The sequence below is a fragment of the Camellia sinensis genome, chromosome 4 (genome assembly GCF_055761805.1).
Source record: "Camellia sinensis isolate YWXY chromosome 4, ASM5576180v1, whole genome shotgun sequence".
Classification (NCBI taxonomy): Eukaryota; Viridiplantae; Streptophyta; class Magnoliopsida; order Ericales; family Theaceae; genus Camellia; species Camellia sinensis.
Window position 1 is genome coordinate 196927329 of NC_138964.1, and position 25204 is coordinate 196952532.

The 25204-nt window shown below is 37.6% G+C and overlaps 1 protein-coding gene and 1 pseudogene across 2 annotated transcripts; both read right to left on the reverse strand.

Annotated features, from left to right (window-relative positions):
• Window positions 1–16347: 16347 nt before the first annotated feature.
• Window positions 16348–23101, reverse strand: LOC114266007 (putative receptor-like protein kinase At2g23200 pseudogene; annotated as a pseudogene). The gene is made up of 2 exons (XR_014328196.1): window positions 22722–23101; window positions 16348–18371 (listed from the first exon to the last, which is right to left on the reverse strand). The product of XR_014328196.1 is annotated as a putative receptor-like protein kinase At2g23200 pseudogene (transcript).
• LOC145824353 (putative receptor-like protein kinase At2g23200) lies at window positions 18245–23039 on the reverse strand. Its single transcript, XM_082923994.1, has 2 exons — window positions 22577–23039; window positions 18245–18423 (listed from the first exon to the last, which is right to left on the reverse strand). Exons 1-2 carry the CDS (start codon window positions 23037–23039, stop codon window positions 18245–18247), a joined length of 642 nt encoding a protein of 213 aa, XP_082780120.1.
• Window positions 23102–25204: the final 2103 nt, after the last annotated feature.

Below are 25204 nucleotides of genomic sequence, written 5' to 3' on the forward strand. Positions count from 1 at the left end.
TTGTCGAGGGACAAACATTTGAAGTGTCGAATTTTGGCGGGTATGGTTGATCTCTCCACCTAAGTCGGTAAGGGGAGAATTGTTGGGTATACCTCCTTATTGGAGTGTGGGACCCAATTGGTTTATTAAAATAGTTTAATTTGGTGTGATATTAGTTATAATATATTTTTATATATTATATCTAATTTGTGGAGTCCTAATTTAATTTGGTAACAACTAGGATTTTGATAAAACAAATCCAAGATTTGTTTTATAGATTGGGATTGTTTTCTGTTTTTTAAAAAAAACAAGAACAAGTAGCCTTTTTCTTTGTGCAGCAGCCGTGATACATCTTCAATGGGTTTTGTGGTTAAATTACAAGCTTAGTGGCTGATTGATTCTTGATTGCATATTCAAGTGCTCTATTTTTGTGTGTAATCAAGTTGGTGCTTATTCGGCTGCTTTGGTGAAATTAATTTGGGTCTATTATTTTGGATTTTCTACAACTCTGGTTTCGAAGATTTTTGTTTATCTATTTGGTGAGATCTTTCCTCTTGTTTATTTGTGATTATTTGGAATTCACCTAAGGTGATTTGTGAGACCATTCGTGTCTCGTTTGTAATCGTTTGGAAACTTATTTGGTTGATAGTGGAATCGGATTTCGATCCCGTGGACGTATCTCACATTGAGAGAACCACGTAAAATTCTTTTGTTGCTTTTGATTTAATTTTTCCGCATTAGTTTTATTCCCATTGATTGATTTACTTGTGGGGAATCACATATTTTCCCTAACACTCGTAGCCCCCGTATTTGAGATTAGGTTTGATTTTGACAAAGAAAAGCTTCTCCCATTAATCCCTCACTAATCATTATGTTTTCTTCTCTGGGAAAGGGAGTACTAAACGTTAATATATTGCCATTTTCATGTCACCAACCAATCAACCACCGTTGATCCACTATCAGCAACCAATCTTCCACCCATTGGAACCGCGGTACTGGAGGCCACCTCCTCCCAATTAGGGCTCTACAAACACTTTGCGGTAGGTGGTAAAGGGGTTGCAAGTGGTAGTGTTGGACGATAATGGGTTATTGGTGGGTGATAGTCATGGGAGGCAGTGGTGTAATCAGTAATTCAGTGTAGAGAGGCATGAATTAATGATAATTTGATTTTATTTTGTTGGAAATGGTGGAAAAATTCTGGGTAAAACCAGAATTTTTCCTCAAGTTTGGTCTATTTTTTAGGTGGGCCCCGAGTGTCGATTTACTCGGGACAAAGTGGTAACGCGTTCTATGCCGCGTTGTGATTCACGTGGCATATTTGGTTGCTCAAAACCATTACCGAGTGAATGGGAAATTGAAGCCAAAGTGTGCTCCATGGAAATAGAGTTTTGGTGGAAATTCCTTAAGGTTGTAAATTGGCTTGTCTCACATTGATTTGGTGGGAAGTTTTGAAAGGGTTTATAAGGCTTAGGGTGAGATACTTGGGGTGTGCCCCAAGGGGTACCCAAGTGTTTTAGAGGGAGAGGTTATGGACAAAATGGGCTAGACCCATTGGACCCAAAAATCACCACACACGCGCGCGCCGCCGTCCGTCCGGTCGGGCTGGGCCTGTGGTTGGGCTTCTAATCTTTTTGGGCCAAAAACATTTGAATTTAATTTTATTTTTATTAAAAATAAAATCCAGAATTCAAATTAAACTGGTTTGGATTTTTTGTTCATCCAAACAGGGCCCTTCCCGTTTTCAAACAGAATTAAACTGGTTTCATCCAAACAGAGCCCTTCCCGTTTTCAAACAGAATTAAACTGGTTTCATCCAAACAGAGCCCTTCCCGTTTTTATCTGTTTGAATAATTAACCCAACAGATTCAAATCTGTTTAAATTTGAAACTAACAGGTTTTATACCTGTTCAATTCAAAACCAAGAGCCACCTTTACATCTATAAATAGACTAGCCTCCCATTTGGATTTTACTCCAATTTTCGTACTCCATCCTCTGCAAATTATATTCTTTATCTTGCTGCATTTTATTTCCGAAAGAAAGAGTGTAAACACTTAGTGTGTTCGTAAGGCAAACAATTTGTAGTGCTGCTATTGTTTGTGGTAAGATCATTTCATCCTGGGAGATAGACGTCCAAATTCTGAAAGCACCGTGGAGAGGACGAATCTGTCTTAAGGACACAGTGTTAAACACTGGACTTGATCAGAAAAGTTATTCAAATAAATTAACCAAGTAAGTTGTTTAATTTTATTCTGTTTTTATTTGTTTATTTAATCAGATTTTAATTTTGTTTTTGTAACAAAATAAAATCTGTGGTTTTATTTATTTATTTTTATTTCGAGTTTGATTTTTGTAATCAAACAAATTCTCTCATTTTCTCTATTTCTTTTATTCTTGTTGTTGTTTTGTACACAACAGAATTGAATCTTTTTAAATACAGTGAAGATTGTCCTACAATCTTAAGACAGATTCCTTTTTGGGTATCTTCATTGTATTTAATTTTCTGTGTTTTCAAATTAATATTCTGGTTGGAAAAACAAATAGTGATTTATGCTATTTGACAGATAGTAGTAATATACTGTCTCTTTTCTTTGACAACAACTAGTAGTACAATACTGGTGTCATTAACAATTCAGAATATTATTTGGTATTACAGAAAATTCTTGTGATATTTTATTTTTCTAGTTTTAGTAACAAGGAAAATAAAATTATTTTGTTGTTATAATTTATTTTCTGGTTTTAGTAACTAGAAAATTAATTTGTGTTTTAATTTTTTCTGATTTTTGTAATCAGAGATTATGGCTACTACAACTGAAACTGCATCTGGCAGTGGTACTCCTATTGTTACACCTACATCGGTCCCTATCCAGAACCATGTTCATGTACCAATCAATCATGGAGAAAAATCGGAAAAATTTAACGGTACCGAGTTTAAGAGGTAGCAGAAGATGCTGTTCTATCTTACAACTCTTAATTTGGCCCGGTTTCTCCATGAAGAGGCTCCAGCACTTAAAGAGGGTGAAAGTGATCGGCAAGTTGTTGCCGCTGTAGATGCTTGGAAACATTCAGATTTCCTGTGCAGAAACTACATCCTAAATGGCCTTGACAATATGCTGTATAATGTATACAGTCCTCTGAAAACAGCAAAAGAATTGTGGGATTCTTTGGAGAAGAAATACAAGACAGATGATGCCGGCACGAAGAAATTTGTCATCGGTAAATTTCTGGACTTTGTTATGGTAGACTCCCAAACGGTAATATCTCAAGTTCAAAGTTTTCAAATAATTTTGCATGATATTCATTCAGAAGGTATGTCTCTTAGCGAGTCATTCCAAGTCGCTGCTTTAGTGGAAAAGTTACCACCGGCTTGGAAAGATTTCAAAAATTATTTAAAACATAAACGCAAAGAGATGACTATGGATGAATTGATTGTAAGATTAAGAATTAAAGAAGATAACCGAAAGGCTGAAAAGAGGAATGGGAAAAATCCCATTGAGTCCAAGGCTAATGTGGTTGAACAAGTTCATAAACCACATAACAAAAAGATGAAGTTTACTGGAGATGGTCCTAAACAAGGCGATAGTAGCAAGAAGTTCAAAGGAAAATGCTATAACTGTGGCAAAACTGGACATCGAACTTCTGACTGCCGCCGTCCTAAAAAGAATCATGGAAGTACAAGTAAGAAGACCACCAATCAGGCCAATGTAACAGAATTAGATTACATCTCTGACGGAGTGAATGACATCAACCTTTCTGCTGTAGTGTCTGAGGCTAACTTGGTTGGAAATCCCAAAGAGTGGTGGGTTGACACTGGAGCAACTCGTCACACATGTGCGGACAAGTAGATGTTCACTACCTACAATGAGGCTGCAAATGGTGAACAACTTTTCATGGAAAATTCTTCTACTTCTACTGTGGCTGGACAAGGAAAAGTTATCTTGAAGATGACATCAGGGAAAGAACTGACCCTCAACAACGTACTACATGTACCTGACATTCGGAAGAATTTAGTTTCTGGGTCTTTGTTAAGTAAAAATGGTTTTAGGCTTGTATTTGAGTCTGATAAATTTGTATTAACAAAGAGTGGTATGTATGTTGGTAAGGGATACATGAGTGATGGTCTCTTTAAAGTTGAATGTAATGACAGTTGTACCGAAAGTTGCTATGAATAAGAATAACACATCTTTTGTTTATATTCTTGAGTCAAATTTATGGCATGGTAGATTAGGACATGTGAATTTTGATGCTTTGCGTAGATTAATTGGTTTAGATTATATACCAAAGTTTGAAATTAATCCTAATCATAAATGTGAAATTTGTGTAGAAGCAAAACTAACTAAGGCTCCATTTAAATCGGTTGAAAGGAAAACCAAACCTCTAGAATTAATTCATACTGATGTATGTGATCTAAAATTTATTCAAACTAGAGGAGGCAAAAAGTATTTCATAACTTTTATCGATGATTGCACAAGATATTGTTATGTTTATTTACTTAGAAGTAAAGATGAAGCCTTAGAAATGTTTAAACTCTACAAAACAGAAGTTGAAAATCAACTTGGTAAAACTATTAAAATGGTTAGAAGTGATAGGGGTGGTGAATATGATGCACCATTAAATGAATTTTGTACACAACATGGCATTATTCACCAAACTACAGCCCCTTATTCTCCACAGCAAAATGGAATTGCTGAAAGGAAGAATAGAACCCTAAAAGAAATGATGAATGTCATGTTACTTAGTTCAGGCTTACCACAGAACTTGTGAGGCGAAGCAATATTGTCTGCTAATTATGTTCTTAATAGAATACCCCACAAGAAAACCAAAAGCATTCCTTATGAATTGTGGAAAGGTCGACCACCTTCCTACAAATACTTAAAAGTGTGAGGGTGTTTGGCAAAAGTTGAAGTACCTGTTCCTAAAAAGACTAAGATTGGACCAAAAACAGTAGATTGTGTGTTTATTGGTTATGCTCAGAATAGTAGTGCATATCGGTTTCTGACTTATAAATCAAAAATACCTGATATAAATGTGAACACAATTATAGAGTCAAGGAATGCTGTGTTTTTTGAACATGTCTTACCTTACAAGAAAGGACAGGAATTAAGTTCACAGAAAAGAACTTATGATTGTACACAAAGTCAAGAGACTAATGACAATCAAACACAAGAGACTAGTAATAGTCTCGACCAACAGGATTTAACTAATGATGAACCAAGACGAAGTAAAAGAGCGAGAACATCAAAATCCTTTGGTCCAGATTTTCTGACATACTTGTTAGAAAATGAACCTCAAAGCTTTAAGGCAGCAATGACAGGTCCTGAAGCACCTTTGTGGAAAGAGGCTGTTAATAATGAAATTGAATCCATTATGCAAAATCATACTTGGGAATTGGTGGATCTTCCACCAGGTTCTAAACCTCTTGGATATAAATGGATATTCAAGAGAAAAATGAAAGCAGATGGTTCAATTGACAAGTATAAAGCAAGACTTGTTGTTAAAGGTTACAAACAAAAGGAAGGTCTGGACTATTTTGACACATATTCCCCTGTGACAAGAATAACATCCATTCGCATGCTTATTGCTATAGCAGCGTTGTTTACTTTAGAAATACATCAAATGGATGTTAAGACAACTTTCTTAAACGGTGATCTAAATGAAGAGATCTATATGGAACAACCCGAAGGGTTTGTAGTATCAGGACAAGAAAAGAAAGTATGTCGACTTGTAAAATCCCTTTATGGATTAAAACAAGTACCTAAGCAATGGCATGAAAAATTTGATCATGCAATGCTTACTAATGGGTTTAAGATAAACGAATGTGACAAATGCGTCTATGTTAAAAACACTGACCAAGGATATGTCATAGTTTGTCTTTATGTGGATGACATGCTTATCATTGGAAGCAGTCAAAACATGATCAAATCAACAAAGCAAATGCTTAACAAAAGATTTGATATGAAAGATATGGGGGTCGCAGATGTTATATTAGGAATGAAAATTACTAAAACATCTGACGGATATGCATTATCTCAATCTCATTATATTGAGAAAATTCTTGATAAATTTATCAAAGATGATTTGAATTTAGCTAGAACACCTGTAGACATCAGTCTTTATTTATCGAAAAATAAAGGTGATGCAGTGTCTCAGTTAAAATACTCCCAAATCATTGGAAGCCTAATGTACCTAATGAATTGTACTCGTCCTGATATAGCTTATGCTATTAGTAAATTGAGTAGGTACACTAGTAACCCTGGAGAAGACCATTGGAAAGCGATCGTTCGAGTTCTTAGATATCTAAGATTTACTCGTGATCATGGTTTGAACTTTACTCGACATCCAGCAGTACTCGAAGGTTATTGTGATGCCAATTGGATATCGGATACTAAAGATTCAAAATCCACTAGTGGATATGTCTTTACTCTAGGAGGCGCTGCTGTTTCTTGGAAGTCCACGAAACAAACTTGCATCGCACGATCCACAATGGAATCCGAGTTCATTGCTTTAGACAAAGCATATGAAGAAGCAGAATGGCTTCGTCATTTCTTAGAAGACATTCCAATGTGGCCAAAACCTGTGCCAGCTATTTGCATTCATTGTGATAGTCAATCTGCAATAGGCAGGGCACAGAATCATATGTATAATGGTAAGTCACGACATATTCGTCGTCGACATAATACCGTAAGGCAATTATTGTCAAACGGAATAATCTCAATAGATTATATAAAATCTAAAGAGAATATTGCGGATCTGTTAACAAAAGGTTTGACAAAAGAGCTAGTATATAGTTCATCGAAGGGGATGGGATTAAAGCCTATTACATAAGAGTCGTTATAATGGTAACCCTACTTATATGACTGGAGATCCCAAGAACTAAGTTCAAAGGGACAACTAAGTTATGTATGGCTCACCAGAAATCACCAAAGGATTCAAATTCCTACCCATTCCTATGGTGAGAGTGATATCTGCAACATATGTTGTCTGCAGGGGTATAAGGATAAGATTTGCTTTTAATGATTACTTATATCTTGATTAAGGCATAAAATCAAGATGAGTATAAGGAGATACTCACAATAAGAATCATCTATATGAGTGTTGAACTGGGGTCGGTTCTATGAGAATGAAGAGGCTAAATTCTCTAGAAACACTTATGAAAACCAGGCACGTTCAAGGCCAAAATGAACACAACAGTGAGAACTACGATGTGTTAGAAGATATTTTGTGTGAAATCTATTGTCTTGGCTTACACAAACGGCTGAACAATTCAAGGCATCGCGTCCATTGGTTAGCCAGTAAGTCCGATAGGTTATCACTAGGGAAGGTTCAAGGCCGAAAACTACCTATCCTGATGCAAGATATTTTCGACTTATACTCTTTCGTTAAGTCTGCATATTGTTGCATTTCCGTTGTCATCAAATTCCATTCATGTGGGGGATTGTTGGAAATGGTGGAAAAAATTCTGGGTAAAACCAGAATTTTTCCTCAAGTTTGGTCTATTTTTTAGGTGGGCCCCGAGTGTCGATTTACTCGGGTTAAAGTGGTAACGCGTTCTATGCCGCGTTGTGATTCACGTGGCATATTTGGTTGCTCAAAACCATTACTGAGTGAATGGGAAATTGAAGCCAAAGTGTGCTCCATGGAAATGGAGTTTTGGTGGAAATTCCTTAAGGTTGTAAATTGGCTTGTCCCACATTGATTTGGTGGGAAGTTTTGAAAGGATTTATAAGGCTTAGGGTGAGATACTTGGGGTGTGCCCCAAGGGGTACCCAAGTGTTTTAGAGGGAGAGGTTATGGACAAAATGGGCTAGACCCATTGGACCCAAAAATCACCACACACGCGCACCGCCGTCCGTCCGTCCGGTCGGGCGGGTTGGGCTTCTAATCTTTTTGGGCAAAAAACATTTGAATTTTATTTTATTTTTATTAAAAATAAAATCCAGAATTCAAATTAAACTGGTTTGGATTTTTTGTTCATCCAAACAGGGCCCTTCCCGTTTTCAAACAGAATTAAACTGGTTTGGATTTATTGCTCATCCAAACAAAGCCCTTCCCATTTTTATCTGTTTGAATAATTAGCCCAACAAATTCAAATCTGTTTAAATTTGAAACTAACAGGTTTCATACCTGTTCAATTCAAAACCAAGAGCCACCTTTACATCTATAAATAGACTAATCTCCCATTTGGATTTTACTCCAATTTTCGTACTCCATCCTCTGCAAATTATATTCTTCATCTTGCTGCATTTTATTTCCGAAAGAAAGAGTGTAAACACTTAGTGTGTTCGTAAGGCAAACAATTTGTAGTGCTGCTATTGTTTGTGGTAAGATCATTTTATCCTGGGAGATAGACGTCCAAATTCTGAAAGCACCGTGGAGATGACGAATCTGTCTTAAGGACACAGTGTTAAACATTAGACTTGATCATAAAAGTTATTCAAATAAATTAACCAAGTAAGTTGTTTAATTTTATTCTGTTTTTATTTGTTTATTTAATCAGATTTTAATTTTGTTTTTGTAACAAAATAAAATCTGTGGTTTTATTTATTTATTTTTATTTCGAGTTTGATTTTTGTAATCAAACAAATTCTCTCATTTTCTCTATTTCTTTTATTCTTGTTGTTGTTTTGTACACAACAGAATTTAATCTTTTTAAATACAGTGAAGATTGTCCTACATATTTTTCTAAAAGCACTTTTCAAAAAAATTTATTGTTTTGTTTTCCGTATTTTTTTGTTTTTACTGATTTTTTTTTAATATTTTAAGTAATTTTTTTTTTTTTACTTTTTAGACATATCTACATAAATATACGTAAAAAGTAAAAAAATTGTGAAAAAACTTTTTAAAAATTTACTAAATATCAAAAATATAAAAAAAATACAAGAATTCAATACATTTTTTTTGTATTTTTTTGTATTTATTAATTTTTTAAAATATTTTTTCACAAATTTTTTACTTTTTAGATACATCTAAGCAAAGTGCATATAAAAAAGTAAAAAAAAATTTTAAAATTTTAAAAATATTCACTAAAAACAAAAAAATACGAAAATTAAAAACTCAATTTTCAAAAAATTTAATTCAAAAAACTCAAATAAAAAACACTGATTAATTTTTTTTTTCCATAATAAACAACAATGATATATTACTAAACTTAAATGTTAAGAGTTCATTTGGATAAATGTGAATTTTAAATTAAAGGGTTTGAGATTAAATTTTATACAAATTTTGGGGAGTAACTATTTTATAGGTGGATTGGAAAATTAAAAAAGAAGATACGTTGAGACAGAAATGATATATTTTGGTAGATAAATTCTATAAAACATACTGCAAAAAAAGTGTCTATCATATCTCGCAATTATGATATTCATGGTCTTTAGTTATAACACATTATAGTGTTAGATATAATTTAGTTATAACTTCTTGTGGTTGTTATTTTAGTTATAACTATATATTAAGTAACAGTTAGTTATGACTCATTCTGATATTAGTTATGACCTATTGTAATTTTTTTTTTTTTTTTTATAATTGAAGATGTGTTGCTTAATTATAATTTATATAGTGATCATTTTAGTTATGAATGGAAAGAAACACATGAAGGATAAACTCCATATGTCAAATGTAACTAACAATCCAATAAATTCTATATCTTCATTGAAATTTATTATGTTTGTATGCCAATAATGATAGACATCACCATTATATTGAAATTTTTATAGATAATAATATGACTTATTATAGTCTCTTTATTTTTAATCAAAATAACCATTATTGTTCTTATAATTTTAAAAATGTCATTGACATTTTATTTTAAATAATTTTTTTATAATTTTTTTATTTAATATATTTTCTTTATGTTTTAAAAAAAAAAAAAAAATTCTCAAAACGCAAAGGGGCATGTGACCCCCTAGCCTAACACGGCTCCGCCCCTGATGGTAGGTAAAGATAGATCTAGAAGTGTTGATGAGTTGACCGCACTCTTAAAAAATTAAAAAATATTATATATTATATTAAATTTTTTAAAATAATTTAAAATTATAAAAATTTGCACCTTCAAATATATTTTGGCATAATGCTGAATCATCTGTAGTGGTAGGGTTGGGTAAGAAAATGAGAAACGGAGGGAGAGTGTGGAAAGTGGAAATGGCCGTGGGTATTGTGTTTGGTTGGTGGTGCGTATAATTTTGCAAGACCAAATATGGAATGAATGGTTTTTTATTTTAAAGTTAATTTCGATATCTATAATATATATAAAATATAAAGATGAAAAACTAATATTATTCATTCAGTTAATTAGATTTTAAAAAATTTACCTATAAATCTCATCTTGAAGAATGACGATTTGATTAGTCTTAAGAGTTTTTATAGACCAATTAGTTCCATCCGGTTACTGAAGTCAGTAAACAAACATAAACCCAAAAATATCAACCGCATATCCTCCATACATTTTTGTATAAATTTTCTATAAGAATAGACCTTCCCTTGTGTCGTATTTGAATGTTTTTTAGAAGGCTTTTTAAAAATAATTTTTGCATCATTTTTTCTGCTTTAAATTTTAAAATTCAAAAACATCCTTTAAAAAAAGAAAAAGACAAAAAAAGGTTAGAAGTAAATTCTGACCACACCTTTAAGGGATATTTTGTAAGACTGGTGGCGAAATTTCTAGTGTGCTCATAAAGAGTTAAAGAGAGATGGCCCGCTCGGAAATTTCCACTCTGCTTATAGAGGTTTAAAGGTGGGATAAGGGGTACCGTTGTGTCTTAAGGCACAATAGTTACTATTACTTCTTTTGGGAGACTTTTTTGAATATTTTTCGGTAATCTGAACCGTATATAATGTAAGGTTCGTTAAGAATATTATTTCCGTAAAAAATCAAATTAATCGGATATTCATAACTCCATGATTAAATCTCAATTGTTTTGAAAAATTTATGAAAGTTATGTTAACCGTTAATTTTTATAGAAACAAATGTGCTTTGGTTATAGGGTTACAGATATCTAATCAGCTTGATTTTTTGTATGAATGATCTACTTGACGAATCCTACAATCTGATCAGTTCAGATTATCGAAAAATACTCAAAAAAATCTCTCTTAAAGGGCACACAGTAACTGTTGCGTTTTAAGCCCAGCAGCACCCCCTTTCCGTTAAAGTGATGATCCTCCCCCAAAAGGAAGCTTCTTACCAAATATTTTCTTCTGAACCAACTATCTTCCTCCCTGCAGTCCATTCTGTCTAAAAAAAAAAAAAATGGGAACTCATGTTCTTTTGTTTGTCATCATATTCATTCTGGTTCATTTTCAGAATTTACTTTTTAAAGGTTTTTATTTTTTTATTTTTACTGATTTTTTTTAATATTTTAAGTAATTTTTTTTAATTTTTAGAAACACCTAATATAAATATACTTAAAAGTTGTGAAAAATCCTTTAAAAAATTTACTAAATACCAAAAATATGAAAATTCAGTATATTTTTCTTATTTTTATGTATTTATTAATTTTTAAAATATTTTTTTATAAATATTTTATTATTTAGATACATCTAAATAAGGTGTATCTAAAAAAGTAAAAAAATTACTTAAAATTTAAAAATTATTCATTAAAAATAAAAAAATAAAAAAAAATCAATTTCAAAAAAATTGAAACCAGACATACTGTTTGAAATTTTGCTTTTGGGGAATCCCACTGAGATGCACTATTAACTGCATTCAAGCAACTTGGAAGTCACTTGGAAAGACCGCGGCCTTGGTTTGTTTGTTTATTTGATTGTTTTTTTTTTTTTGCCAAAGAAAGAAGGGTTATATTCACAGAGATAATTACAATGGGTCTAGTGGCTCAATATCAGATTGATGGGAGTGTAAATACCAGGATGGAAAACAAACGTCCTACACTCGAGCCTCATCAATTGACAGAGCATGGTGCATAATATCATGCGTGACACCATTACAAATACGCGGAACAAAACGAAAACATACTGAATTGAAAGAAAGACTTAATGTTCGACAGTCTTACACAATTACAGCAATGTCTTGAGGAGGTTGCGTAGCACCATTGAGGCTCTGATATACTGCCTTTGCATCACCTTCAACAATGATATTACTATGTTGGCCAAACAATACCTGCTGTAAGGCCTCTCGAACTGCTAGCGCTTCAAGCACTCTAGGGGAAGGACAAGTGAATAAAGGGATATATTTGATAAACAAAATGGCACCCATGGAAGTCCGGCCCACAATACCTATACTAGCACGAAAATCCCTCTCTCTTGTACTAGCATCCAAATTCAGCTTGATGCAACCAGAAGGAGGACACACCCAACGGTTAATAGGAGGAATAACCTGAGAAAGTGCTGTGGTAGCAACACTTGGCAAGGATGATGTCTGTTCGGGAGAATTCAAATCCAAGGCATCAGAAAATTCGATCCATTCTGCCACAGCCAAGCTGGAAATGGACGGTGGCATTTGTCGAATTTGGGAGAAGACCCAAGCATTCCGAGACTTCCAAAGAGCCCAACAAATATAACAAACCAAATGTAAACTCTTATCCCCGTGCTCCAAGCTAGCAAGAAGATGTTCAAGATATTGCCACCACTCAGAGAAACAATCCAGCGTAATATGTGAAGGCCATTCCAATCGAAGCGGAGAGCATTTCCAAACAAGTTGTGAATCAGGACAGCGAAGTAGAAGATGATCCAACGTTTCCAATTCAACACCACAGCGAGGACACCACGGATCAGTCAATACTTTACGCCGATAAGGAGCAAGATTAGTAGGGAGAATAAAAAAGGAAAATTCAGAATTATTTTTGAAAATACAAATTAATTTTGAAAATAGAAATTAATTTGATAAAAATAAATATTAGAAAAATATTTTAAGATTTTTAAAAATTATTTATAGCCTCCAAAAAATAAAATTATATAAAAATAATAAGGGTGTGTTTGGTAACGTTTACGTTTTCAGTTTATATTTACAAAAATTTTATAAACTGGTTTTTGTTTATTTTTTGTTTATTTTTAGGAAAACATAAACTACAAACGCGTTTGGTAATTGACAAAATGTTTAAAAAAATTTAAAAATATAAAAAAGAGTGAGAAATGACAAGTGGCGGCAAGTGACGGCGGAAGACGATGGTGGAAAGTGGTGACGGTGGGTGGTGGGTAGCTGGTGGTGGTGGCGGGTGGGTGATGGTGGTTGGTGGGTGGGTGACGGTGGCGGGTGGTGGGTGGTAGTGAGTGGGAGGTGGTGGTGGCGGGTGGTGTGTGACGGATAGCGGGTGGTGGGTGGTAAGTGGCCGATGGTGGGTGGCGGGTGGTGGTGGTGGGTGGGTGGGTGACGGTGGCGGGTGGTGGGTGGTAGCGAGTGGGTGGTGGTGGTGGGACGGGTGGGTGGCAGATGGCGGGTGGTAGTGGGTGGTGGCGGGTGGGTGGGTGGGTGGGTGGTGGTGGTGGTGGTGGCGGCGAGTGGTGGGTGGCGGGTAGGTGGTAGGTGGTGAGTGACCGATGGCAGGTGGTAGTGGATAGCGGGTAGGTGGCAGGTGGTGGTGGTGGGTGGGTGGGTGACGGTGGCGGGTGGTGGGTGGTAGCGAGTGGATGGCGGTAGTAGGTGGGTGGCGGATGGCGGGTGATGGTGGGTGATGGTGGGTGGGTAGGTGGGTGGGTGACGGTGGCGAGTGATGGGTGGTGGCGGCGGGTGGTGGTAGCAAGTGGGTGGCGGATGGCGGGTAGGTGACGGGTGGTGGTGGTGGTTGGTGGGTGGGTGGGTGGGTGACGGTGGCGGGTGATAGGTGGTAGCGAGTGGGTGGTAGTGGTGGTGGTGGGTGGTGGTGGCAGGTGGGTGGTGGGTGGTGGTCGCAAGTGGGTAGCGGGTGGTAAGTGGTAGCAAGTGGGTGGTGGGTGGTGGTGGCAGGTGGGCAGTGGGTGATGGTGGTGGTGGTGGTGGTGGTGGTGGTGGTGGCGGCAGGTGGCTGGTGGTGGTGGGGGGTGGCTGGTGGTGGCAGGTGGTGAATGGTGGTGGCAGGTGGGTAGTGAGTGGTGGTGGCGGCAAGTAAGTGGCGGATGGTGGCGGGTGGATGACAGGTGGGTGGTGGTGGTGGTGGTGGTAGCGAGGGGTGGTTGGTGGTGGCGAGTGGGTGGCGGTGGCGGGTGGTGGCTGGTGGTAGCAGGTGGGTGGTGAGTGGTGGTGGCAGGTGGTGGTGGAGGGTAGGTGGTGGGTGGTGGTGGCGGAAGACGGTGGTGGAAAATGGTGGCGGGTGGGGGCTAATGTTGGGTGATAAAAAAAAAAAAAAACTGAAAACTCAAAATGGAAACACATTTTTTGTGTTTTCGTTTTTTGGCCTAATTTATAAACTGAGACCACTGATTTATAAATCAAAAATTTTACCAAACAGGTTTTTATTTGAGTTTTTTAAATTTTTGTAAATATAAACAGAAAACTGAAAACGTAAGTGTTACCAAACGGCACCTAAGTGTTTTTTATTTTTTATTTCTTTTAGCAAATTATTTTTTAATTATTTTAAAAATAAATTAAAATAAATTTTTGAAAACCAAATCAAATATGACCATCGTTATCATGTTTATGATCTCAGTTAACCCTTTCTGATATCAATAATTTTACATGCACAAAACAAATCAAAAACAAAAAAAAAAAAAAAATCACAGAAGATCACTCCTAGAATAGGGTTATTCGGTGCAGTTTATATGGGTTGCTTTGAAAGTTTGTCTCAAACAACTTCACAACTTTATTAGGCAAAATTGGGCCAAGTTTGGCTACTCAAAATAAGTATGTACTTTTTAGCTTTTTTTCATCACATCACATCACCTCTTACTTTTTTGCACATCTTTTAAAAAAAAAACAAAAAATACACTTATTTAGGTCATCCCAAACAACCCCTTAATATGAATTGAAAAACATCTATTATCCACTTTTAGCTTACCGAAAATGACTGGTAGCTCAAAATTCGTGGCTCGATTTTGGCTTGACAGCCCAAAACGACGTCGTTTTGGGCTTCTTTTTTTTTTTTTTTTTTTTCGTCATGCTGGTCTGAAACAAAGGAGAGGGAGAGGGGGAGAGAGAGAAACAGAGAGAAAGAGAGAGAAGGCAAGTCGTCCGTCGCAGCCCTCCGTCGTCGCCTCTGCTCGATCGTCGCAGCCTCGTATCCGCCGATCGTCGTCACAGCCTCTTCCTCGCAGCCCCTACCCCCCTCCCCCGCCTCTCCGCCCCTGCCTCCGCCTCCACCCCGATATGTTGGCCCCCTCCAGTCCCTCCTCCTCCTCCAGCCTCTCCCTCCTCCTCCTCCTCCTCCTTCTCCTTCTCTCTCACTTTTTCGAGCCAATTTCGAGCCAAAAATCTCGAGCTACCAATCACGATCATTAACTTACAATAAAACACACCAAACAAGACCGTACATTTATTTTTCGGGGCTAATTACCGTTGTGATACCCTCATAATGGAAAAATGTGTGCTCAAAAGCGACCTGCACATTGCTGATAATTATTATTTGGCCAAAATCCAACTAAAGATGCAACTGAGTTTTAAAGGTTGTTTGGGTGTTTTAAATAAGTGTTTTTTTTAAAATTTTTTTAGACTAAAAAGTTAAGAAAAAAAGATAGATGTTTGGGTTAATTTTTTATTTTTTTACGAAAAAATGTGTAATAAAAAATTGTATAAATAAGTGTATAGGAGAAGTAAGTGTAATAGGCTGTACGTCACCTTTTTCTAGGCAAAGTGTAGGAGATAAAGACATGATTGCCTCCTTCGCGGGCAACCATTTGGACTGTGTTGTTCAGCCCGTGGGTCCCACCACGAGTCTCATTTTGATAATTTGAACCGCTCAATATGTAAAACTCGTCGAGTACTATATGTCTGTAAAAAATCACATTGATCGGATTAGTTTTTGTTTACCAGTTAACTATAACACCATCCTTTTTTTTTATATATAAAATTGATTTGATCATATAGTTGGCGATATCCGATCAATGTGATTTTTTACAGGCATGTAGTACTCAACGAGTTCTACATATTGACGGTTCAGATTATCAAAATGTGACCTGTGGTGGCCTCCACGGGTCGAACAACACGGTCTAAATGGTTGCCCGCAAAGAAGGCAATCATTTCTAGACCAGTACAGTAAACCAATCACACGGATAGCCCATCACTTCAGCAAAAAGTTGAGTTGTATTTTTTTATGTGTAAATTTATTTTTTTGTATTTTTTTTTATGAATAATAATAACTTTTTAACTTTTTAAGTAACGTTTTGACTTTTTGTCTTTTTAAAGACATGCCAAACCAGGCCTTACCCAAACAAGATCATCCACCACTCGGGTAATTCATTGGGAATAAACCCACCTGAGTAATGGAAGTAAAGAAAAATAAAACAGACACACATGACATAATTTAAATTGATAGATAAAAACAATTGACTGACAGTAAAAATTACAAATTATGAGACTAATACACTCCTTAGTATTTTTTAATCTACTAACATTTATCTATCTAATTTCAAAATTTTACTTTAAAACTTCAAAATTAACTATCTGGAATCGTCGATCCTCAACTGCGAAAACACTTGGGACACACATGTATCTGTACCTATATCCGCACCTGTATTCCAAAAATCATCCACGGTCACATCATCTTCATCGATTGTCATGCTATCAGAAGGTAACCGATGAGCAATAGGTACCGACAACACCCACGATACGTCCGTTGTGCTATCCTCACGAGGTTCTTTGTGCGTTGCAGTCTGTTGAAGTTTCAGTGCATATTCCAAATCCCACAAAACATCAGCCATGTTCGGCCTCTCAACTCCGTACTCTTTCAAACACTTGTCCACAATTTCCCCAAACGTTCTCAGCGAATTGGGACTAATATTCCCTGCGATCAATGGATCAACAATTTTCCAGAGCTGTCCTTTTTTTTGACAAGACAAGCCCCATGCCGCCAAGTTCACTTGCTCCCATGGAAGCTTGTTGTTAATGGCCGGCCTTGCACATAGCACTTCTAGTAGAACCACGCCAAATGAGTACACATCGGATTTTTGAGTTAATTGGAAGAATTTGAAGTACTCCGGATCAAGATACCCAAAACTGCCCTTCACTTCTGTGCTGATATGGGTTTGATCGAGAGCTTCTAATCTTGATAAACCAAAATCAGCAACTTTAGCGACATAATCATCATCAAGCAAGATGTTTGTTGACTTAACATCGCGGTGAATTATGCCTCGGTCTCTGTGAAGATATTGTAGACTCTTGGCAGCCCCAATGCATATCTCAAGTCTTCGATTCCATGATAATTTTGACTCTGAAAATGCTTTATCCAAATCTGCATTTGAATTGTACAGATGACTCCTCAGAGTACCCTTTTCCATGAACTCATAAACAAGGATCATCTCGGATTCTTCGTCACAGTACCCAATTAAGGAAACAAGATGGCGGTGGCGAATCTTTGACAAGACCATGATCTCTGTCTGGAATTCTGGAAGGCCCTGGCCGTGCCCTGGCTGACTTCTTTTGACAGCAACTTTTTCACCACTCCGAAGAGTTCCTCTGTAAACTTTTCCAAACCCGCCCTCACCTATCATCAACTTGGAGTTGAAATTTTTAGTTGCATACTGAATTTCAGAAAGAGATAACTTTAACCCGAGATTCAGATTGCAAACCGGAGAGGGAATGGTCTGCCAATCCGAATTCTCAACAGGTTTGGCTATTCTGAATTTATATGTCATGACAAACACTGCAATAAATAAAAACACGAAAGCCACACCTCCAAGAACTGAACCAACTATAACAAGAAGAAGATGTGTCTTTGATAGTTTTTTCAAATCAGGACTCAATCCCCCTATTATCTCCATGATCTCTAGCCCATTTAAAAAAGCAGTTTGGTTATTTGAATCTTGCCGTGGGCCAATGCTGACATTTATAAATCCAAAATCATCGGAATCAACCACAAAATCATAGTAAAACGGAGCTGCCAATTGGGGAATAACCTCATACAGATCAATTTTCTGACTGAACGTACTAAACACGTAGAGATTGAACTTGAAATTGCCAGGGGACTTGCTTATTATGTCGCAAAAATGTACCCGAACGAGATTTGGAACATTCTTACTCACAGTGAAATTCGATGTTATGTTGAAAAAAGTGGATCCCTTTCCAGGATCTATATTCATTTCTTTAGCAGTCTTATAAACAAGATCAGGAGCAATATAATCAGTAGCTCCTCCATCCTGATAATTAGGCCTATTGCTATAGAAATTGCTGTTCTTCGCAGCAGCGATGACTGATTATAGAAACCCATCATCTGGTACCCAATTCCTCCAGAGTGTGTCATTTTCCGGTGAGAGTGCGCCACCTCCAACATTAATCCGATGAACCGGATGAAGAACGCGAGAGAGCAAGCCGTCGTAAGTACTGTTACTTCCAGAAGAAGAAACGCGATTCCTGGAATTTACAATGAAGTTGTCTGGGACGAGAAAAACTTCGAGTGCGTTTACAAAAGCAAACGATGAGTTTTTAGAAGGTTTGAAATCGATCGTGAATTTTCTTGTTTTGATGGTGAGTGTAAGAATAAATTGATGTATATTATTGATTTGTGTATATTACAAGATTGATGTCTATCTGTATATTGATTACAACTCCTATATATAGAAGAGAAGGTAGCAGATTGTGGTGGTGCTGGTAGGGGTGAAGTGGAGGTGGTAGGTAGAGTTGAGTGTGTTAGGTGAAGTGGAGGTGGTAGGTGGAGTACAATTTACATTTACAATTTACATTAACAGCCCCCCTCAAACTCAAGGAGGATAGGCACTAGCCAACTTGAGTTTGGAGAGAGTCACAAAACAGAAAAATAAACTGATAAATAAAACAGGATAGGAGACACGGTATGGTCGTGTCAGACCGATGTCGCAGACAGTTTATGGGGTCATGTCGGACCGTTGTGACAGACAGTTTACGGGGTCATGTCGGACCGTTGTAGCAGACACTGTGTGGTCGTGTCAGACCAATGTAGAAGACAGTTTATGGGGTCATGTCGGACCGATGTAGCAGGACAGTTTACGGGGTCATGTCGGACCGTTGTAGCAGACACTGTGTGGTCGTGTCAGACCAATGTAGAAGACAGTTTATGGGGTCATGTCGGACCGATGTAGCAGGACAGTTTACGGGGTCATGTCGGACCGGTGTAGAAGACAGTTTACGGGGTCATGTCGGACCGTTGTAGCAGACAGTTTACGGGGTCATGTCGGACCAATGTAGCAGGACAGTTTACGGGGTCATGTCGGACCGTTGTAGAAGACAGTTTACGGGGTCATGTCGGACCGATGGAGCAGCTGTGGTGGTGCACCGAGGAGGCGACGTAGGGAGTGCGCCATGAGCGACTTATACATGATACTGGTATAACCCCCCCTCAAACTCAAATAGGTGTGAAGATAGAAACCTATTTGAGGTTGAAACAAAGGGATTGAGAAAGCTGACCGGTGTAGAAGACACTGTATGAGTGGGTATATAGGCTGCCCAAAAAATATACATGGATGTAGATATCGAGCCCTCAAAAGTCGTGCCCTCAAAAGGTGTGCCCGCACCCTCAAAAGGCGTGCCATCAAAAGACGTGCCCGAGTCATGAAAAGGCGTGCCATCAAAAGGCGTGCCAGGTTGTCGGTGTCAAAAGGCGCGCGATGCGCGTGGCTGTCTCTATGTCATGGTCGTTATAAACCGAAGCGGAGGAGGCAGAAACTGAGACAGAAAACTGAGAGAAACCTCTGAAAAATTCTTCATTTTGCTGAGAAAGAGAGGTCGTTTTGCTGAGAGAGATAGTCTGTAACACTCTGTTGCTGTTGCCCAGAAAATGGCTTCGTCGTCCCGCGGGCTGCTCACCCTCTTTCCCGACCTCAACGAGTCCACAGGAGAGAGAACTGGGGCGGTGGCCAGTGAACCTCAACCAAACACCGCTGGGTTTGCTCCGCTGAACTTTCCGATGCACTCGGTGGAGCAAAAAATGGCAGTGCAAACGGATGTGGAGGCGAATCAGTATACTTTGAAGGCATGTGTGGAGTCCATGACGGCGGTCACAAATCTGTCGCACCGGCTACAGAGTAGGACAAATGAGGTGCAGCAGTTAAACTCCCAGCTGGCTCTGCTCCAACGCATGTATAAGGATGCGCGAGCAGAGATGAGCGTGCTAAGGGCAGAAAACAAGGAGCTGAAGCGGAAGGCCACTGTGATGTTCCGATTTGGAGGTCCTCCATATGCTGCAGTGGAGGAGTATGGGGGAGTGAACGTGCTCAGTGGACAAGGAAACACGGAGACCGGACTGGCACGGGACACCCAAGATAAAAGTAAGAAGAAGAGACCTGCAGTAGAATAGAGAAGGGAAAAGAAAAATCCCACTGTGGTTGTTTTGTTTGTATTTTTTTTTTTTTTTTTTTTTTTTTTTTTTGTTTTTTTTTTTTTTTTTGTGTAAAATGATGATCGGGGTGAGGCCCGATATGAATAAAATTTTGCAGTTCGTCTTCTTCCTCCGTGTTTTTTTTTTTTTTTTTTTTTTTTTTTTTTTTTTTTAATAAAATAAATAAATAAATAAAAAAAAAATAAAAGAAAAGAGAAAAAGTGGAGCAACGGGGATGATAAGGTTTGGTGAGTGGAGAATAAAGAAAAGAAAAGAAAGGGGTTCTGTTGTGTGATGGCCATGTGAAGCTGGTCATGTGATGGCCATGTGAGAATAATAAAAAATAAGAAGAAAGAGAATGAGAAAGTGTGCAGTGTTCAGCAAAGTGGATGGTAAAATATTAAAATAGGTTGGTGTAGTGCAAAGTGTGTGTGTAAGATTGGGTTAAAAAAAATAAAAAGGATGATGGGTGTGTGGGCAAAAAGGTAGATGGGTTTAAAAAATAAAAAAGAGGATGGATGTGTGTGCAAGATTGGTTTGAAAAAATAAAAAGGAGGATGGGTGTGCAGTTCATCGGCGGCCTTGTTTTGTTTTTTTTTTTTTTTTTTTTTTGTTGTTTTGTTTTTTTTTTTTTTTTTTTTGTTTTTAAGGAGGAGTAAAAGAAATAAAAAAAAAATTAAAAATATACATATATATATATATATGAGTGGGGAACAAGAGTGCGTGTAGACAATGGGGGAATAAAAAAATAAGAAGAATAAAAAAAATGTATGAATGAAGGAAGAAAGGAAGGCAAAAGAGGGAGATGATTAAAGTGGTTCTGGGGAGAGAAAAAGAAACCAGAGAGAGAGGGAGTGGGGTGAGTAAAAAAAATAAAAAAAAAGTTGCATCAGAAAGTGGCAAACCCGTGGGTGTGGGTGGGAGTGTGGGTTGGGAGTGCAAAGCCAGCAGCACAGAGAGCAGACATTGCGCGATCTGAATCGTCAGCGTTGAATGCTTCTCAGGTCCAGATTGTATCGGATCCACAGGACAGGAGAAGGAGGAGAGACTCAAGCAAAGAGTGAGAGCAGCGCGTGAGAGCTACAGATCATGGTCGGCGGTGGTGGTGGATGTGCATCTGCCGCAGTTATGGGCGATGTCGCCGTTGGTGACGCTGGTGTTGGAAGGGTCAGCGAGGTCGATCTCGTCGTTTGTGTCGGCGCCGCAGCCGGTGGGTGGTGGGGTGGAAAGTAGGACCCTGTCGCCGGCGGTGTCGGGAGCGACGTTTGGGACGAAGAAGTCGAGTATGGAGGGACGTGATTGGAGTTACCAATGAGGACTCGCACGTGTCTGGGAAGCGTGTGGCCTTGCACGCTTGGTTGGAAGGGCCTCGGCCGTAGATTGGAGGCGGTACTGGGAATAATGAAGAACCTCCAAACAGTTCTTGGTTGTGGTGGTGCAGTCGGTGGCCGGTGGTGGGAGGGCTGGTCCGGTTCTTGGGAGGACCGGTGGTGATGCTGAGGGAAGAGTATCCGAAGCAGGGGAGTGTGTTCATCTTGAAGTTGTTGAACAAGAACGTCACTTTCTTCATAGGACTTGCGTGTTACAGCGATTAGGCCCTTCCGTAGACGATCGACGCCAGGGAGGGTAACAGTGAGAGGAAGGGCTTAGGTTGAGGTCCGGCGGGCGGTCAAGGCATCGGTCCGACATGACCCCGTAAACTGTCTTCTACAACGGTCCGTATCATGTGGTGGTGCAGTCGGTGGCCGGTGGTGGGAGGGCTGGTCCGGTTCTTGGGAGGACCGGTGGTGATGCTGAGGGAAGAGTATCCGAAGCAGGGGAGTGTGTTCATCTTGAAGTTGTTGAACAAGAACGTCACTTTCTTCATAGGACTTGCGTGTTACAGCGATTAGGCCCTTCCGTAGACGATCGACGCCAGGGAGGGTAACAGTGAGAGGAAGGGCTTAGGTTGAGGTCCGGCGGGCGGTCAAGGCAAGGTTACCGCCCGCCGGAAGGCGAAGAACACCAAGATCTTTAACCTATAGCTCTGATACCATGTAAGAATAAATTGATGTATATTATTGATTTGTGTATATTACAAGATTGATGTCTATCTGTATATTGATTACAACTCCTATATATAGAAGAGAAGGTAGCAGATTGTGGTGGTGCTGGTAGGGGTGAAGTGGAGGTGGTAGGTAGAGTTGAGTGTGTTAGGTGAAGTGGAGGTGGTAGGTGGAGTACAATTTACATTTACAATTTACATTAACAGTGAGTAAGAACTCCTTGATTTCCGGTGAGTTTTTTAATGATGTGAAATTTGATAGCAGCGAAAACCCAGAAGCCGAAACGTTGAATTGAGCGTCGGAGAGATTGTTGAAAGCGTAGAAATGAAAGCGTACCGTGTAAGTGCCGATTTGGGAAATTTCGAGCTCGTATGAAGATGGGTTTTTGAAGATTCTAGCCGTCCGATATAATTCGATTGTTGTTGATGAATTGGTGGCTGAGACGGTGGCGGAGGAGAAGGTGGAGTTGACGTCGCCGACGAAGTTTCGGCGGTTGAGTGTGGAGTTGGAGTCAGAACCACAGTTGATGAAGTACTTGTCTGGAAGAGTGTAAGATGACGAGAGAAGTGAAAGAGATGAGAATTGGAGAAGATGGAAATGGAACAGGAGGAGATAGAGAGAGGAGAGAGTCTTGCGGGATTGAAGATTTTCCATGGAAATTTGTTTGAGAATTGTTTGTGATTAGAGAGTAGTTTCTTTATCGATTGAATGAGGGCGGCTTATCAAGGATGAAGTAAAACGATGAAACCATGAACATTAACGCTATTTTAAAAAGGTGATTAAAAGTTATTTTATAATTTTTAATTTATTTTAGATTATATTATTTTTTATATTTTTAATATATATTTTTTTAAAAATTAAAAAATTAAAAAATTTAATTTTTAATCATTTTTTTCAAAACAATCTTAAATTATCTTTTTTTTTAGTTTTTTAAAATTATTTTTTTGTTTTTCATATATTTTTTAGGTTTAGTGAAGTGCAAAATGTAAAATGCAAAAAAAAAAAAAAGTATTGATTTATGGGAAAGATTACAGTACATCTCTCTCAGAGGATGTGTATCATATGTACTTTATAATCAAATAAAACAATGACATGATTTTATATTTTCTAAGTCATAACTAAAATAATATATATATATATAAAAAAGTTATAACCTTGAGGCATAAACAAAGATCTCACGAGTCCTAACCAAAATAATAGCATAACTAAAAAATAAAAAAATTCATAAGTAAAGAAAAAAAAAATCATATAACTAAAGGTGCATATGATACATCCTTTAAAACGAGGCGTATAGTAGAATTTCCCTTTATTTGTATATATATATATATATATACAAATAAAGAGAAATTTGTGTATTTAGTGAAAATTTTAAGGATAAATTACATTGATACCCCTTGAGGTTTGCATTTAATATAATTTCTCCCATCACATTTTAAAAATTACAGACACCCCCTGTCAGAGTTTGTCTTTTAATAAAATTAATGGAAAATATAAAATTACCATGTTATCCTTACACAATAACATGAAAAGACATTAATAACCCTACCATATCTATCTTCCATATTCTTCATCTGAACCTAAAATGTCTCATTCATCATCACCAAACTCCACTAACTGCCATTAGCAGTTTCTCAGACCTTCTATGTCGCCAAAAAATTTCAGCAACACTAGATGGGAATGATTTTGTGTGATTTGGATCTTATTTTGTACGACTTGGATATAATTTTGTCTGATTTGGGTATTATTTTTGTGTGATTTGGATCTTATTTCGTATGATTTATGGGTTGGTAAGACACGGAAGTCGGAAGTGAGGGTGATGGAGGATAGGGGATGGTGAAAGGGCTGGCAGCTGTGGGATGAAGGCAGAGTGGTTCGAGATAATAGCAATAGGGATTGAAGCAGAGGTGGGTGGGTGATGATGACAGAGGTGGGGTTTTGGTGAATGGGTTGCTCTGTTCAATAATGGTGGAGGTCGTTGGTTGGTTTTCATGCCACTAACCTGCTAGTTTGCCAGTGCTCATAGTGCCATGAAAACGATACTGAAGAACCATAGTTTTCAAGACTATTTGGTGGGTATCAATCAAATTGATGTTTGAACCATCTATTTTATTTATTCATACATGCATATAATAATAATAATAATAGTTAGATATACATGTATGCAAGTGTTCGGTTAATGGATTACCAGAACAATTGTATATTGTGTCTTTTTGTAGTTTTGATGCAATTAACTAGTTATATCTTAGTTGAATTAGGAGTTTGTTTTGCAACTTGAGCTGTTTCTTTCTTTGCTTTTTGTTTACATGATAATTAAACACCATAAAAAAATTGACATCGCATATACTTTGTATTTTCAATGATGTCATGGTTGTGTTAATGGATGAAGCGTTCAGTGTTTCCATGGTGGGACAATGATAGTAGAGGGTGAAGGAGGGAAAATGGAGTAGTGAACTGTATATGGATTGAACCCATTTACAAAGAGATGTGAGAAAGATGGAAAATTTTAGTCTGATAATTTCAAGGGCAAAGTTGGCATTTTATTAAAAAATATTGCTGACATCATCACAAGTTGTTAAGTAGACTAACAGTAGACTAACAGAGGGGGTAATATGTAACTGGATTATTAACCTTGGAGAGGAGATTGTAATTTTCAAAATGTGAGAGGAGAAGTTGTATTAAATGCAAACCTCAAGGGGTGTCAGTGCAATTTACCCAAATTTTAAAAATTACAAATAATTATTTTTTAACAGTACATTTAAAAAGTACAAAACAAATATGAAAACAAACTCATTAAAAAATATGAAAACAAAAACCCAAAA

What these genes read in the sequence shown, in the direction of transcription:
- LOC145824353 (XM_082923994.1), bottom strand. Translation starts at nt 23,039, where the DNA reads ATGGAAAATCTTCAATCCCGCAAGACTCTCTCCTCTCTCTATCTCCTC. An exon ending in ACTCACTGTTAATGTAAATT is followed by an intron (nt 18,424 to 22,576) that starts GTAAATGTAAAT and finishes TTCTCGTCCCAG; the next exon opens with ACAACTTCATTGTAAATTCC.